The sequence below is a fragment of the Nyctereutes procyonoides genome, unplaced genomic scaffold, assembly GCF_905146905.1.
Source record: "Nyctereutes procyonoides isolate TBG_1078 unplaced genomic scaffold, NYPRO_anot_genome, whole genome shotgun sequence".
NCBI lineage: Eukaryota > Metazoa > Chordata > Mammalia > Carnivora > Canidae > Nyctereutes > Nyctereutes procyonoides.
The window spans coordinates 7,751,770-7,766,734 of NW_026575049.1; the positions used below are offsets into that span (position 1 = coordinate 7,751,770).

A 14,965-nucleotide genomic window follows, 5' to 3' on the forward strand; every position below is an offset into this window, starting at 1 on the left:
CATTTCCAAAACAGTAATAATAATAATAATAACAGCAAGTAGAAGGCAGCATACATGAGGCCAATCTATCTCAAGTACATAAAAACCATGAAGTGAAGCAGAGCGGTTGTTCCAAGTGGGCATTTATTCGTTTTAATAGGTTTTAGGCTACGCCCCGAAAAACACCAGGGACGCTATGTAAATTAATTCACACCTCTCCCAACAGTTATGTACCTTGTTCATTTTGTAATTATAACCCACTTAATATTGCGCTCTTGTTGTTTTGTTCATACCTGCTGTCACACTAGACTGAAGGCAAGCTTGATCTCCTTGTGGGCAATCTTCATATACGAATTCTTTTTGTTTGTTTGCTTGTTTAGCATTAAGCACAAGCTTTGGCAGTAGGTAGGTCCTTAAATATTTACTGAGTTAGGGTCAAAACAAGTAAGGAAGAGGGGGATGTACAGAAGGAAAACCTCAGCTCTCCAAAAGCAGGCTTTTTATTCTCCATCTCCTATCTTCCCTCTAGACTCAAGTTTTCAAATTCATACCAGACTCTGCTGTCTGAATGTTCAGCAGAAAATTCATGTTTAGGAATTTCCAAATGGGCCCCACTGCTTTTGTACCTCAAACTGTTCTGCTTTTGCTCCTGTAATTAATTTCTCAGTTAAGACATAACTATCCAACCATCTGTCCAACCATCTTGGAGTCATCCTCTAGTCCCTCATTTTCATAACACCCCCGTGTCAATTATACTGAGAGATATTCTAGAATCTGCTCCTTCCTCCCTCTCCCCACTACTCGTCTTCTTTCACGCTCTTGCCACCTTGTAACGTCTTAAAGAACTTCCTAATTGGTTCCTAGTCTTCAGCCAGGCACTCCAGCATCTATCCTTCCTCTGCCACCAAAGCTGTCTTTCATACAGGCATCACATTATCACCTATGTAATCATGCTCCCCATTTTCTCCCCCCCCCCATTTTCTATAAGACAAGCCAACTATGGCATACAGAAACCATAATCTTTCCAAACTTTTTGGGAATGATAGTCCTTTTCCAACTACACCAGTGATTCTTAATCCTATGTGCCCTCCTACGGGTTATTCAGTGTATGTAGGAAAGCCCATTCCAGCCCCACCTGCCTTGGCCAGTGTCTGCCTATTGAACATTTTTTGGGACCCAGGTTAGATGTTACTTCTTCTATGATATCTTCTTCAGAACATAAGTAATTGTAAATTTACCTGATCAAAGACAAAACCCTTCGGCTTTATGCTCCCATAGCACTTCTATTAGGGCATTTAATGGTGGCCACCTAGCTCATATGAAGGTTCTGTGCAAATTACGTACAAGTGTCCCCTCTGGACAGAGGCAGCTCTATGGCATGTTGTCAGACTTGACAAGTGAAGTGAGCTGGATTTCTGCTCAGAAGGTTGAACCTGCCACTTTGGTCAGGTTACCTTATACAACGAAAAAGCCCATCCAACCCCACGCATGGGCCCTGAGAACTCAACAGTTATTATTGCCTTACATGCCACAGTCTTTACCACCAGCTGGTGAATTCCTAGAAGGCAGTTAGATCAATTAAAATTTGTATTCTCAGAACCTCACACATAGTAAGCATTGATAAATGTTCTTTGAATTGTTGTTTTTTGAGTGAGAAGACATTCCAGAAGTTATCATAAGAAATGTCTTAAGTATATAAACACGTACATAAGTCTTCTTAGCAAAAAAAAAAAAAAAAAAGTCTTCTTAGCTGCATGATCTTAGGCAAATAATTTGACTTCCTTATTCCCTAGTTTCCTCATTTATAAATTGAGGACATTACTGGTGCCTACTTCAGGCTTTCTGTGAAGATCTAATGAAAGAGTATCTGGCAAAGTGACCAGCCCTGAGTCTATGTTACATGAGTTATTGACTATTATCATCAACATAACTGAAAAAAGGAGTATTCTAAGACAAGCCCTTTTAAATTTGACAACAAATAAGACAGTTTTGGAGGAAGAATCTTTCTGCCTTGATTTAAGAAACAGGGACAGTTACTGCAGTCTAAATAAGGATATTACCATCAGTGTTACAGCATTGAAGATGTTCAAGAGATAGAATCACAATATTTTAGAATTTGGAAGGCATTTAGAGATAATCCAAACTTCTTTTCTTATAGATAAAAGAATTGGGTTTAGTGACCTTTCCATGGGTTCTGTTTCTCCCTCCGGCCCTTCCCAAATGTCTGGCCTCATCTCTTCATACACACACATACCGCCCACTCAGCCCTGGCCCCCAATATCTTCCCTTGCATACATCCAGCCCCTATCTGGGGCATCACAACCTCTCCCAGAATGCCTTTTTGCAGCTCCTTTGCCTCGGCCTGTGATAGCCTTCCTCTCTACCCCTGACTCCTGTCTCAGCTTCAAGTCCCAGTTCAGTAGTTGTGTCTTCTCTAGCAAAGCCTTCCCCTCCCAACTCAGCCAAGGTTGGCTGTGGCCCCCTCTGTGTTCATACCTCTATCCAGCCCTCATCAGAGTAAGGCTCCAAATCCCAACTGCCTGGCTTTAAATTCCAGCTCTGTCACTTACTACCTGTGTTTCTCTTGCTCTTCTCTGCCTCAGTCGCCTTATCTATCAAATGGAAATAATCACGGGATCTACTTCATGTCTTAATACATTCAACAAATAGTTATCAACTGCTTATTGTGTGTCAGGAGCTGTTCAGGACCTGGACTAGTGACATGGTGAATGAGACAAAGTCCTTATTCTCATGAGCTTAGACTGAATGGGAGGGCTGAACAATTAAAATAAAATATAATCAAGTATAATCATTATTGTAAGGGCCATAAAAAATATACAGCAGAGAAGCAGACTCAAGAGTGTTGAGGGCAGTGGCTGTTGTTTTGCAGAGGGGAGGCAGGGAAAGTCTGTTAGAGGAGGTGATGTTTGATTGCACATGGGGGAACTGAGTGAGCAAGCCACACAGAAATCTAGCACGAGTGAATTGTAGGCAAGAGGCAATTTCATGTGCAAAGGCCCTTGGGCAGGAAGGATGAGCTTGGGTGGCAGGGGGCAGAAAGGCTAACAGGGCGACTACCAAGTTAATGAAGCAGACGGTGGGGGAAATGAGATTTTATCCCTAGCACCAAGACTTTTGGATTTTCATCTCCTAAATGTTTCCCCAATACATTTTCCCCTTCTCTTCATCCCTGATCTTGTATGCTATTATCCCTGATTTCTCTCCTTGCAGTCAACCCCCCTTAAAGCTATCTTCTATCCTGCTGATGCAATAATCTAAATACATAACTCTGACGCCACTATCCTGTGCTTTATACTTTTCTGTGGACTAACTCAACTTTGTCTGTAGAGTAAATCCCAGGTGCATCAACATTCTGCACAAAGTCCTTTAACTCCTGCCGACCTCTTTACCTCCCACTTGAACATACACGTCAGCCACACCAAACTACTGGTTCCCAGATACCGTCTTTCTGGTCTCTACACCTTGCCTTAAGCTGTTTCCTTTTCCTAAAAACCATCCATTCTTCCACATTGTTTCTTGGCTAACCCAAAAGTCAGATTCAGCTCTGGAGTTACTTCTCTCTTCTCTCATTATAGCCTAGCAATGTCCTAGTACTGCTACAATAGCACTTCCCAGTAATTATTAGGATGATCTGTTTATATATATCTGCCTCTCCAGTTAGCTTCTAATTTTCTCAAGGGCAGAGAATTGGTCCTTAATCATGTTTTGCCTCCCCAGGGCATGATCTGCGTTCTGGCCAAGAGCAGCTAGGCAAGAACTGTGTTCATGGCCTGTCTCATACCGTCAGCTAAGTCGATCGTGAATATGTCCCCTGTCTCAGGGCCACACAAGACATAGCTGCTCTATGAGACTGTGTTCAGGTAAATGCGTTTCAAATGATGCCCGACAATTTTCAAGATTCTTTAATCACATTCATCTTAAAATTCAAAAAGAAGGCAAAATCCACATGTCTACCTGAGAAAAACAGAGAACAGAAAGTGCCTTAGAAGGTTGTTTTTTTTTTTTTAAGATTTATTTAAGATAAAGTGAGGGAGTGTGTGTGTGTGTGTGTGTGGGCACATGGGTGCACTTGCTGGGGGGGGGTAGGGGCAGAGGGATAGGATCTCAAGCAGACTCCCTGCTGAGCACAGAGCCCCACACAGGGCTCCATCTCATGTTCCCGAGATCATGACCTGAAACAAAATCAAGAGTCGGACACCTAACTGAGCCACGCGGGTGCCCGAGTTTAGAGTTTTAACTAGTAAGTTTTAAAAGAAAGGTAAATACTTGAAGAAACAGGCTTATTTTAAATAAATCTATGTCCAGTGTCTACTTCTCCTCATTTAAATGGAAGTATCACCTGCCAAGTGTAATTTCTCTACCTTTATTGTACTTTGCTTGATACTTAAAAAGGTTTGGGAGTGGAGAATAGATGCTAAATCAATTCCTTCCCATATCAACGTGTTATTTTCCTTATTTAAGCTTCTTTTTACACTAAGGTCAAAGTTTTAGGCTCCATTAGAAAATTAAATGGATTTTTTAAAAGTTCTACGCACTCACAAAATGAGATTTTTTTTTTATCGTTCCATACTCTAATTGCCAAAAATAATTTAACCTGGAACTGAGACTAACCATCACAAAGTTTTCCAAAAGTTTAGTAAAAAAGAAGAACTAATTGATGATTGTAGAAAAGCCACTGTCCACCCAACACCTAAACCAAAGATTTATTTAATATATCCCCGGGACAAACCTGCAAAATGTTGAGTCTGTTATTTTCACAGCAGAGAAGAGAGATATCTCCCTGAATTGTTTCTCCCATCTTCTCTCCCCCCAGAACCCTTCTCCATTATTTGACCTTGACCTCTCCTTCGCTGAATTTCCAAGACCTCTCAGATATGATAGGAGGCCCTCATTATCACCTAGAACACAGCTTTCTCTTTAAGATCTCCATGCACTTGAACATCCTGAGCTCTCCCCTTGGAAAGAAATTTCCTCCCTTGCTGGTCTGATGAATGCTTCCTCACCCTTCGGGGATGAATTCAGACATCACCTGCTCCGTGAGCTCAGTGAAGAGCTCCTGCCTCTCGTTCCTCCAGGCAGGGAATAGAGTGGCCTTCTTCGTGCTCTCAGTCAATCCCATTCTTTCTAACCTCATGTGGATGAGGATGATGAATATGTGCTTCCTAGACTATTAGCTTCCTGAGAGCAGGGACCATATTTATTCCCGTCCGTGTGCTCTATGACTCAGTGTCTATGTTTGTTGATTGACTGCTTGAAGCAGAGAAGTGCGGCAGGGGAGAACAACGGAGGGTTCACAGCAATGGAACCAAGTTACCCCCAGGCTGGCAAATGGGGCAAGTTGGCTAAAGTCCTGACCTGACAAGGCTTCCTCCAGATATCCTGCTACAGGATGAAGAACATTTTCACTAAACTCTTATTCCCCTAAACTTCTCCTCTCACAACACATCAGGGACATTTAAGTGAAATGAGCTTAATCCAAAACAAAATGCTTTATTGAATATCATTCCTTTCCGCTTCGCCACAACAATTTAAAAGATTTTTATTTGTGCAAGTGTTTTAAAGTCAGGAATAAACACAGAGGATAGTGGTGAAGGGTTTGTTTATGCGCTTTTATACCACCGTGTAAGGAAGACACAGCAGAGTTTACATTTGTGCCATGTAAATCGCTATAGAACCAGATGTGGCGTACAAGGTACCTTGTAACTCATCTCCTCTAAGCAATAAAGGCTTTTTTTTTTTTTCTGGCAAAAGTTTGAGAAACTTACTGCTGTTTTCTATCAGCAGATACAACAGATGGCTGGCACATGCCTGCTTTGCTAAATGAAATGGGCTCTCTGCAGAATTACTCTTTGATCCCTAGTGGCATGTCCACAACACCACAATGCAAAATACCACAGCGGAGCAACATCTAAACATTAAAAGTTTAAAGCTGTGTTTTCGATATGAGTACCTTCTTAAAAAAAAAAATCATGCCCACAGTGAGTAAACATATTCGCATTCCCACTTTGAAACCACGGGCCAGGGGTTAAAAACCGAGGTATTTCCTCCATTTGGTGACATAAAACCACTGCAAAGGTATGATGGCTAACCCCAGGAGTATGCAAGTATGCAACCACTTGTAACTACCAAAACAATCACAACTCCATTAGGAAAAAATGTGGACGGTACACATTCAGGGACCTAAATAATAATAATCAGTGTTACCATAACTTAGGGAATTGGAAGAAGGCGGTTAACGGTATTTGGCAGTTCCTTTGAAGAAGGAGGGGAAGTACGTGAATTAAAATTCACTTCTCTATTGCTTTTCTTTCATTTTTGTCAAGGGGAGAAAAGAAGGAAAGAAACATTTTTTTCTTTCTTTTTTTAAAAAGGATTTTATTTATTCATGAGGGACACGGAGAGAGAGGCAGAGACACAGGCAGAGGGAGAAGCAGGCTCCATGCAGGGAGCCCGACGTGGGACTCGATCCCGGGACCCCAGGATCATGACCTGAGCCCAAGGCATACACTGAACCACTGAACCACCCAGGGGTCCCAGAAAGAAACATTTTCATACAGGTCTCCTTTCCTCAACCAGTCCAGTGGGAGATTTGAGGCTGCAAGCTATAGCCAGTTTAATGGGACTAGTGTGACACTGTACATTGCAAAAACAAGCTATCCAGAGCTGTAGGGGCATTTAAATGCCAGAATCATATTATCTAGTTCATATTATGGAAACACGTCAGAAGGATTCTTTTTTTAAAAAAAATTAGCAAAAATATGAGTCAGTTTTCAGGAAAATGGTCTGTTTTTTATTTTCCTTTTTGCCAACAGTACCTTCCTCATTTCAAGCTAACTTTGGGTGCTACTGACTGGAATCATTCACAAAGACACCACTATCCAGACAAAGTCCTTGAGCTTTCCTCATACTTGATTTTGTATTATTATTGCCCTTATCGCTGGCAGTTTGAAGTAACTCAAGAAGTTTTTTAACTGACAGGGAGCTAGGAAGGGTTATGAACACATTTATGTTCTTTACATATGAGTGAATATTGCACTAGATACACTGTATCTTCACCATCTGTCATACTTGCTGTTTTCTATGGTGATACATAAAACACAGGAGCACATTTCTGCACTGTAACCCAATAAAAGATTCTTCTAAAATATGCATGTGACCACTCCCTTCCCAGGACAGCAAAATTCTCCTCTTCCTTTCCCGTATCCACAATGACATTCTCAGTTATGTATTTAAATATCTTGCAACTGAGAAAAATGAAGCTCTGTCACTGACTTCTAGTGGTTATAAGAATTGGGACCACTATATATGATAACAAGCGTACTTTGAGATCTGGACCTGTTGTTACAAGAGCTTGCTTGGTAATCCACGTGGTGGGTTGGAAGTTAATAGTGACTAGTTATCTTCACCCGGAGAATTTTTATTCCATACACCCCAGTTTCATCCCAGTCCTTGCCAACCATCTCAGAAATCCAAGCATTTGGTCACAAGGAGGTTGGTAAACTAGTACAAATGGCTCAACATAAATCCATCACCACTGCTTAAAAAAGAAAAAAAAAAGCCAACATTAAAAGAGATGCCCTACCAAATGGGTACTAAATTCACAGAACCTTGGCATCTATATGCGGGTGATAGACTATACTGCAGTTATTAAAATCAAGTCTATATGATCTTTATAAATCTTTATAAATAAAAATCTATTTATATGGTCTATATAAACAAAAAAATTTGGCCTTGAACCAAATTGGTTCATATGGAAATCAGCAGTGGTGTCCTAGTATTAGAATTCAGATTTGTTCAACAAAACTTCTCATTAAAGTTTTATTTGAAAGTCATTAGTTTTAGAAAGGGCTATTTTCCAAATAAAATTTGTATTTAGTGCATCATTTAGAAAACCAAAATGGTCACTCATGGCCCCTACCTGTCCCAAATTTAGAGAAAAATTAGAATAAGGAATGTCTCATTGAAAAATATCAACTATTAAAAGTTATATACAGCAATAAAGAGTATTTTCCCTTAATTACTAAAAATCCTTCAAACCTAAACTTCTTTAATAGAAATTCTTCTCTGATCTAAAGGCCTCGAAAAGGGGCATGTCAGAAAATGAGTATTTTAAATGGGAGATAAAGTAGAGACAGGGTTTTCCATGGAAAATGAGGATTTCAGTAAGAGGAAGGGGTCAGGTCATCTGATTTCAGATAGGAAAGCCTTCCTATACAGATTTTTAGGGTTCGTAAAAGAAAGTGGTGACAATCAGATAAGCATTAGTGAATTCTTTGGGCTCCGTAGTTATGATCAGCCATGAAAACCATTTGTTTTACCATTTTGTTGAGTGATACATAGTGTAAAAATGATACTGGCTAATAAATATAAGTAAACTATAATGTAGAACATCATGAAAGTTTTAACTCTAAAATAGAGATTTTTGCACACATTTAATGTAAAATAGTTCTTGAAATTACAAATCAATACACACTCATTGTGGGAAAACAAAAACATAATACACACAGAGGTAACTACTGTTGGCACCTTGGAGAATCAGAGGTGTATCAGATGCTTATTCCTGTGTCTGCCTACATATTTTGTAATGGAATCAAATAGAATATACTGATGCAGGCTGTTGACTTAATCTGTCATGAATGTCTTTCTATGGCATTGAGTAGATGCCTAGAATATTCTTTTTTTAATGTCTAGAATACTCTTATTAATGCTTCATTGCATTCTCCTGCCACGATCACCGGACCTTTAGATCCTACCCATTTTTACTTTTATAAATAGCACAATGAGGAACAGTCTTGCACCTACATTTTTATTAACATCCACAATTATTTCCTTAGAATGAATCTCTGGAAATAAAATTTTCCAGTCAAAGGGTGTCTATCAAACTTTTTGCTATCAGAATAAATAGCCTTGCAAAAAGGATATCAGGGCCATCAGCCATATATAAGCATGCACTCTTCTCCACATACTCAAAACACTCTTAAAAACCTGACCAACTTGATTTGGGTAAATGAATCTCACTGTAATTTTTATTTGCATTTGTTTGAAGTAGAACATAAAAGTTATTTCAAATGGCCCCAAGAACGCTTTGGGTTAATGGACTAATAATTTATTGGAAAGAGATAATACCTACTGCCTCTAGGTCTTCAATCCTAAAGTTATTTTAACTTTCTCCACGTGTTGCCAAAACACTTAAATATTAAGCTTAAAATGTTGTTAATCAGCTGTGTGTTCTTGCTTGTATTGAAATCCTAAATGTTTGATATTATTTGGATGAAATAACTAGATAATGAAATGAACTTTTCATTTTCCATGTCGATGTTTTGATGTGGTTTGGCTGTAGCCAGAGATGCCTTTCAAAATACTTAATTGGCATTGAAATGATTATTTTTCTCATCTTCAAAATTTCCATGCATTTCAAAAATTATGCTGCTGGAGTCACATAACTTTATTGAGCAAAATAAGTAAAATTTAAGTAGTATTTTTAAATGTCCCTCTATTTGGCATTGTGTAGACCCTACCTTCCTCACCTACTCTCCTAGCTAATTGAAAGACACCAGAGTTCATGTAGTTACTGATGGTAACTATATCCAGAGCAGACTGAGCATAAAGAGCAAGATAACTTAACCGAAGTGCTAACACTATCCTGCATAATGAGATGATTCACAAGGGTGATCAACACCTAAACAGGAGAGAAAAAGATGCTAGAGCTTCGTGTCCATGCCAGTTCCAACATCTTCTCTAATCCTTTACAAGAGACATTCCTGAGATTGATTCGAGACTCATTTTGTACTCAACAATGTGTCAGTGTTTGCAAACATGCACTAAACTATAAAGCAACAGGGGAGATGACATGATATTTAAGTCTTTGCTTCAAAATCCATTCTCCAGAAGACAAATGCATATGTAAAATAAAGTAATAAATAAGAACTGTTGACATTTTCTGCTTCTCCTATAGTTACCAAATACTTTCAGCTAGGAGGGGGTGTAAGTCAAGCTACCTTCTAATGGTTCTTATAAATTCATAAAAGTATAGGTAAAGATGATGTCCTTTTTAAAACTACAGAATTAGGGACACCTGGGTGGCTCAGCGGTTGAACATCTGCCTTTGGCTCAGGGTGTGACCCCGGGGTCCTGGGATGGAGTCTCACGTCCGGCTCCCCACAAGGAGCCTGCTTTTCCCCCTGCCTAAGTCTCTGCCTCTCTCTGTGCCTCTCATGAATAAATAAATAACATCTTAAAAAATAAAACTACAGAATTAATATTGATCTCATCCGCCAAGTGGTCAAACACAGATTACGTCAGGTGAAAAGAAAAGGAGATGATAAAAGGCCATTCACTGCTTTATTATTGATTTCACACTATTCCAAAATTAATAGTCTATGAAGTATCTATAAAGAGGGAATTATAGGAGAAAAGGAATGATCTCCTCTCGAGCAATAAGAGCCTCAGTGAACTTATCTGCCAAATGGGGATATTAGAGTACATGACCTTCCTGCTATGAACCCTGGTGGATCCAAAATCCATTTTGTTTTTTGTTTTTGTTTTATTTTTACAACGATGGAGTGTTGATAGGTCTAGATTCGGTTTATTTTAGAAAACAAAAACAAAATAAGAGAACAGACCTGAGGGAAAAAGATGAGTAAAACAGTCACACCCAGCATATAACAGATAATTAGAGGCACCCAATGTGGCTTCTCAATTCAAAATAATTACTTTTTATAAAGTGTTTTCTGGATTGCATTGTTCATGAAAATAGCCATGTAAGTAAATTTCGAATAAAAAAAAAAGACCTGAAAATGTGATTTTAATTATAATTACAATGATTCTCATAGTGGACACATTTTACCGACTAATGAGCAAAAAAATTTATTACTTACTATTTGTCCTCCAGGGTAAATTCTCCAACTGCACAAAAGAAATTAAACTCACATAATATTTATTCTCCCTTTCTTTCCAAAATTAGAGATCATTTATGTATTACTGGAACCGTACAAAAGGTAACATACAAAGGATGGTAATGTGCTAAGAAATAAAAGGAATGCTTCTTCATAAAAATATATTGCAGTTCTCTTTTTCCATATGAAAGTATTTAAAACGGTACTTAAAAAATCAATAGCCTGCAATATTTTACAAATGTGACACTTTTTGAGGCTGTGAACTTCAACCAGAAATATGCAGCATTTACATTGTCCCAGTGAATAACATTCAACAATTTTTTCAAACGCACAATGTCAAAATCACTTACAGAGTTTAAAATTTGTTGTAAAGCATAAACAACATCAAGAGTGATTGGGTATATACCATGGCAAAGAATCTTTTAAGATATTATGTTAAATTTTAATGTCAACGATCATAGAAAGAAGTGGTGTTGGTGTTTGTCTCTAGAAGCCTGAAGACTCAGAGTCATATCAAAATAGCAAGCTTAGGCACACTGCTCATCTTTTTATTTTTATTCATTTATTTATTTGCTCACCTTTTCCTTTTGGGAATCTTTATGTGACACGTTGGAATAAACGGGAGTAAATTCCTTATTTGCTTTGGAGATGATCCCATGAGAAATCACTCTAAAAAAGTCCTAAAAGTGTAGCAGCCTCCACACTACACAGTATTCTCTCTACCTGCCCATCCGCCCATCCGGCAGTGGAAATATTACAGGCTCATTTTCTCCACCCTTCCTCGTTATCAAAGCTTACCTGCCCTGCAGCTTGCCAGGTGAAATTCATGGAATGGATATTGACAGGAATGGCTGGCATTCTCTGCTGCGCTTTCCTGAAATCATGAGTGAAAGGGGCCATTTTCCCCTCTGAAACAATTAAGATATCTTCTTCAAATCCTGGTTAAAAAAAAACAATAATAAAGTAAAATCAACAGAACCATCCAACCAGGCCGACTTCAGAGGAGCCAAAGCAGACAGCGCACGCCGGCGGGGGGGACGCCCAAGAAGGAGCGTGGTGCTACCTGCCAGGCACCTGTCCTTGCCCCACCTGACTGTCCTCGGCGGCGTGTGATGAGAGCAGTGCCAGCACTCAGGCCTTCGGGGAAGGCAGGGGACGGGGGGCGGGGGGGGGGTCCCCGCGGCGCCCACCCTACAGCCGCAGGGCCGTCGGCGCCCGCACCCGCGCCACCGGAACGCTGGGCCCGCTTAGGGGTCTCCAGGCTCCGCCGAGGGACGCGCGCTGTGGGGAAGAGGGTGGAGCGCATCCCGGGGAGCGAGGAGGCTCCGCGGTGGGACGCGCGCAGGGAGGGCGGGGGGGGCGCTCCGGGGGGGTAGGGGAGCATCCCGGGGAACCAGGCTCCGCGGAGGGACGCACGCTCGGGGCGGAGGGGGGGGCGAGCATCCCGGGGAGCCAGGCTCCGCGGAGGGACGCGCGCTGCGGGGGGGGGAGCATCCTGGGGAGCGAGGAGGCTCCGCGGAGGGACGCGCGCTGCGGGGGTGGGGGGGAGCATCCCGGGGAGCCAGGCTCCGCGGAGGGACGCACGCTCGGGGCGGAGGGGGGGGGCGAGCATCCCGGGGAGCCAGGCTCCGCGGAGGGACGCGCGCTGCGGGGGGGGGGGGGGGCGAGCATCCCGGGGAGCCAGGCTCCGCGGAGGGACGCGCGCTCGAGGTGGGGGGGAGCATCCTGGGGAGCGAGGAGGCTCCGCGGAGGGACGCGCGCTGCGGGGGTGGGGGGCATCCCGGGGAGCGAGGAGACTCCGCGGAGGGACGCGCGCTCGAGGGGGGGGGGAGATCCCGGGGAGCGAGGCGCGGCGGACCCCGGTGCGGCGCGGCGGCGGGGCCTTACCGATGAGCGCTCTGGCCTGGCGGGCGTCGATCCACAGGTACAGGCTCTCCTCGCGCGGCGGCCCGAGCTCGGCGCGCAGCCCCAGCAGGCAGGGCAGGAGGCCCCACAGGCCGAGCGCGGCGGCGGGGACGGCGCCCCTGCGGGCCATGCTCCCGCCGACTGCCGCCCCGGGGCTCCCCCTCGCCTGCCCAGCCCGCGAGCCCGGTGCGAGCGAGAGAGCGACGGAGCGAGCCCTCGGCGGACGCAGCGCGGAGGCGGGGCGGGAGGTGCCGGCACGCGCCGCGAGGCCAACAGCCCCGGGGTTAAGTACGCGGCCGCGCGGGCGGGGGGCGCCGTCGGGGGCGGGGGCGGAGGCCGAGGCGCGGAGGGGCGCCCGCGGGCGGGGCGCGGCGGCCGCGGCTGGGATGCTGGCGACCGGCACGGCACGGGGACGGAGACGGACGGGGACGGCTCCGCCCCGCGCGGTGCTGCAGGAGGCGCTGCGCCCCCGCTCCCCGCCTTCCGCCGCCCTCGCTGCCCAGCCGTCGGCGCCCGCCCTCCGCGCGTCCCCTCGGGGGGAGGCCCGAGCCGCCGCCCCGGGCTCGCGGGGAGGGGGCGGTCGTCCCCGCGGCTCGGGCGGCGCCGCGAAGGGTGACAGGTGCACCTGCCGCCCGGCGCGCCGATCGGAGCACTGCGCGGGAGCCCGGAGGCGCGCGGCCTCGTGCAGTCGGCGCGCTGGGGCCCGGCCTCCCGGGGTGGGGGGCTGCAGCCTCCAGGGGCCGCCCCAGCTCGCCTGCCCCTGCCTGGCCCCGGCCTCGTGCAGTCGGCGCGCTGGGGCCCGGCCTCCCGGGGTCGGGGTGGGGGTGGGGGGCTGCAGCCTCAGGGGCCGCCCCGTCTCGCCTGCCCCTGCCTGGCCCCTTGGCTGCCTCCAAGCACACGGAAGCCAAAGGTTTCAAACCAAAACAACTTAGAAAGGCTTCAGACCCCGAAAAGGGTTGTCGACTTCCCTCTGTCCCTTAGCTCCAGATGCTGTGACAGACGCCCGGGGGTCGAGGCTCCAGGCCGCGGGCTTCCGCTCAGGCCTTCGCAGAGCCGGGGCCGCCTCAAGAGGGAAACGGAACAGAAGAGGAGCCGCGCAAGGGCGGGCGTCCGCGGGAGGAGGTTGGCGCCGGGAAGCGCCTAAAAGGCCCAGAATACGCATTTCCAGTTGTGGACTATTTCCCGCCTTACAACTGTTGGTCTTTAGGAGTAGAGTGGATGTCTAGTTATGACTGGTTTGAACTTGCAGTGTCAAAGTTTTTAAGTACTTTTTAAAAAAGATTTCATTTATTTATTCATAAGAGACACAGAGAGAAAGAGAGACAGAGAGAGAGAGAGAGAGAGAGAGAGAGAGAGAGAGAAGCAGGCCCCATGCAGGGAGCCCGACGTGGGACTCGATCCCGGGACCCCGGGGTCACGCCCTGGGCCTGCAGGCGCTAAACCGCTGAGCCCCCGGCTGCCCCCTAAGTACCTTAAAGCGCTTACTTAATCCTCACAACTCTCTTAAATAGGCAATGTTGTGATTTCCATTTTACTTTTGGGAAGTGGGGTTCCAAAACGCCCCGTAAATCGCCTGTGGTTGCCTCGCTGGGAAGGGGCACCAGCAGGGTTCAAACCCCAGGCACCCCGATTTAAGGGCCCATTCTTTTAGCCCCTATACCTCGCACTGATAAGTAAATCATAATTAGGCGTTTACATCCCAAGCCTCACAGCCACTCTTCCTTGAAAATCAAAAAGGTTTACCCCTTTTCAGACATTTTATTAGTTTTGATTTCATTTCAGTAATTATTCCTTTATAGAGAGTATGCACATGCGTTAGGCAAGCCTTAAAACTCTTTAACATTTTAATGCTAGTTGTCTCCCAATTATAGATCGTTTCAAAACACAAGAGACCTTTTCCCTTGATTCCAGAAAGTGTGGTCTTAATTGCAACTTTTTTCCCCTTAGCGATGCTCAAACCCCTTTGGCTCTTGGTGCAAGGACGCCCTCTACAGGCTGTTATAATCAAATACTAGGAGGAAATAGTCCTAAAATGTACTTTCTGGTAGAGAAAGAGGGGCCTAAATTTCCTCCTCATCCAACTTCCTCTGATTGAGACCCTCTCTATTCACTTCACCTTAGCAGTGGACACTTATCAAAAAAAATTATGTTTGATTATAGTTAGA

General features: G+C 44.6%; 1 protein-coding gene across 1 annotated transcript in view; it reads right to left on the reverse strand.

Moving 5' to 3' along the window:
- WIF1 (WNT inhibitory factor 1) overlaps window positions 1-13,095 on the reverse strand; it is a 67,458-nt gene extending 54,363 nt beyond the window's left edge. Inside the window, exons 1-2 of the mRNA XM_055329391.1 lie at window positions 12,783-13,095; window positions 11,694-11,833 (exon numbers count right to left, since the gene is read on the reverse strand). Coding sequence (XP_055185366.1) covers window positions 11,694-11,833; window positions 12,783-12,930 — 288 coding nt within the window. The 5' untranslated portion in view covers window positions 12,931-13,095. The remainder of the gene's footprint in view (window positions 1-11,693; window positions 11,834-12,782) is intronic.
- Window positions 13,096-14,965: the final 1,870 nt, after the last annotated feature.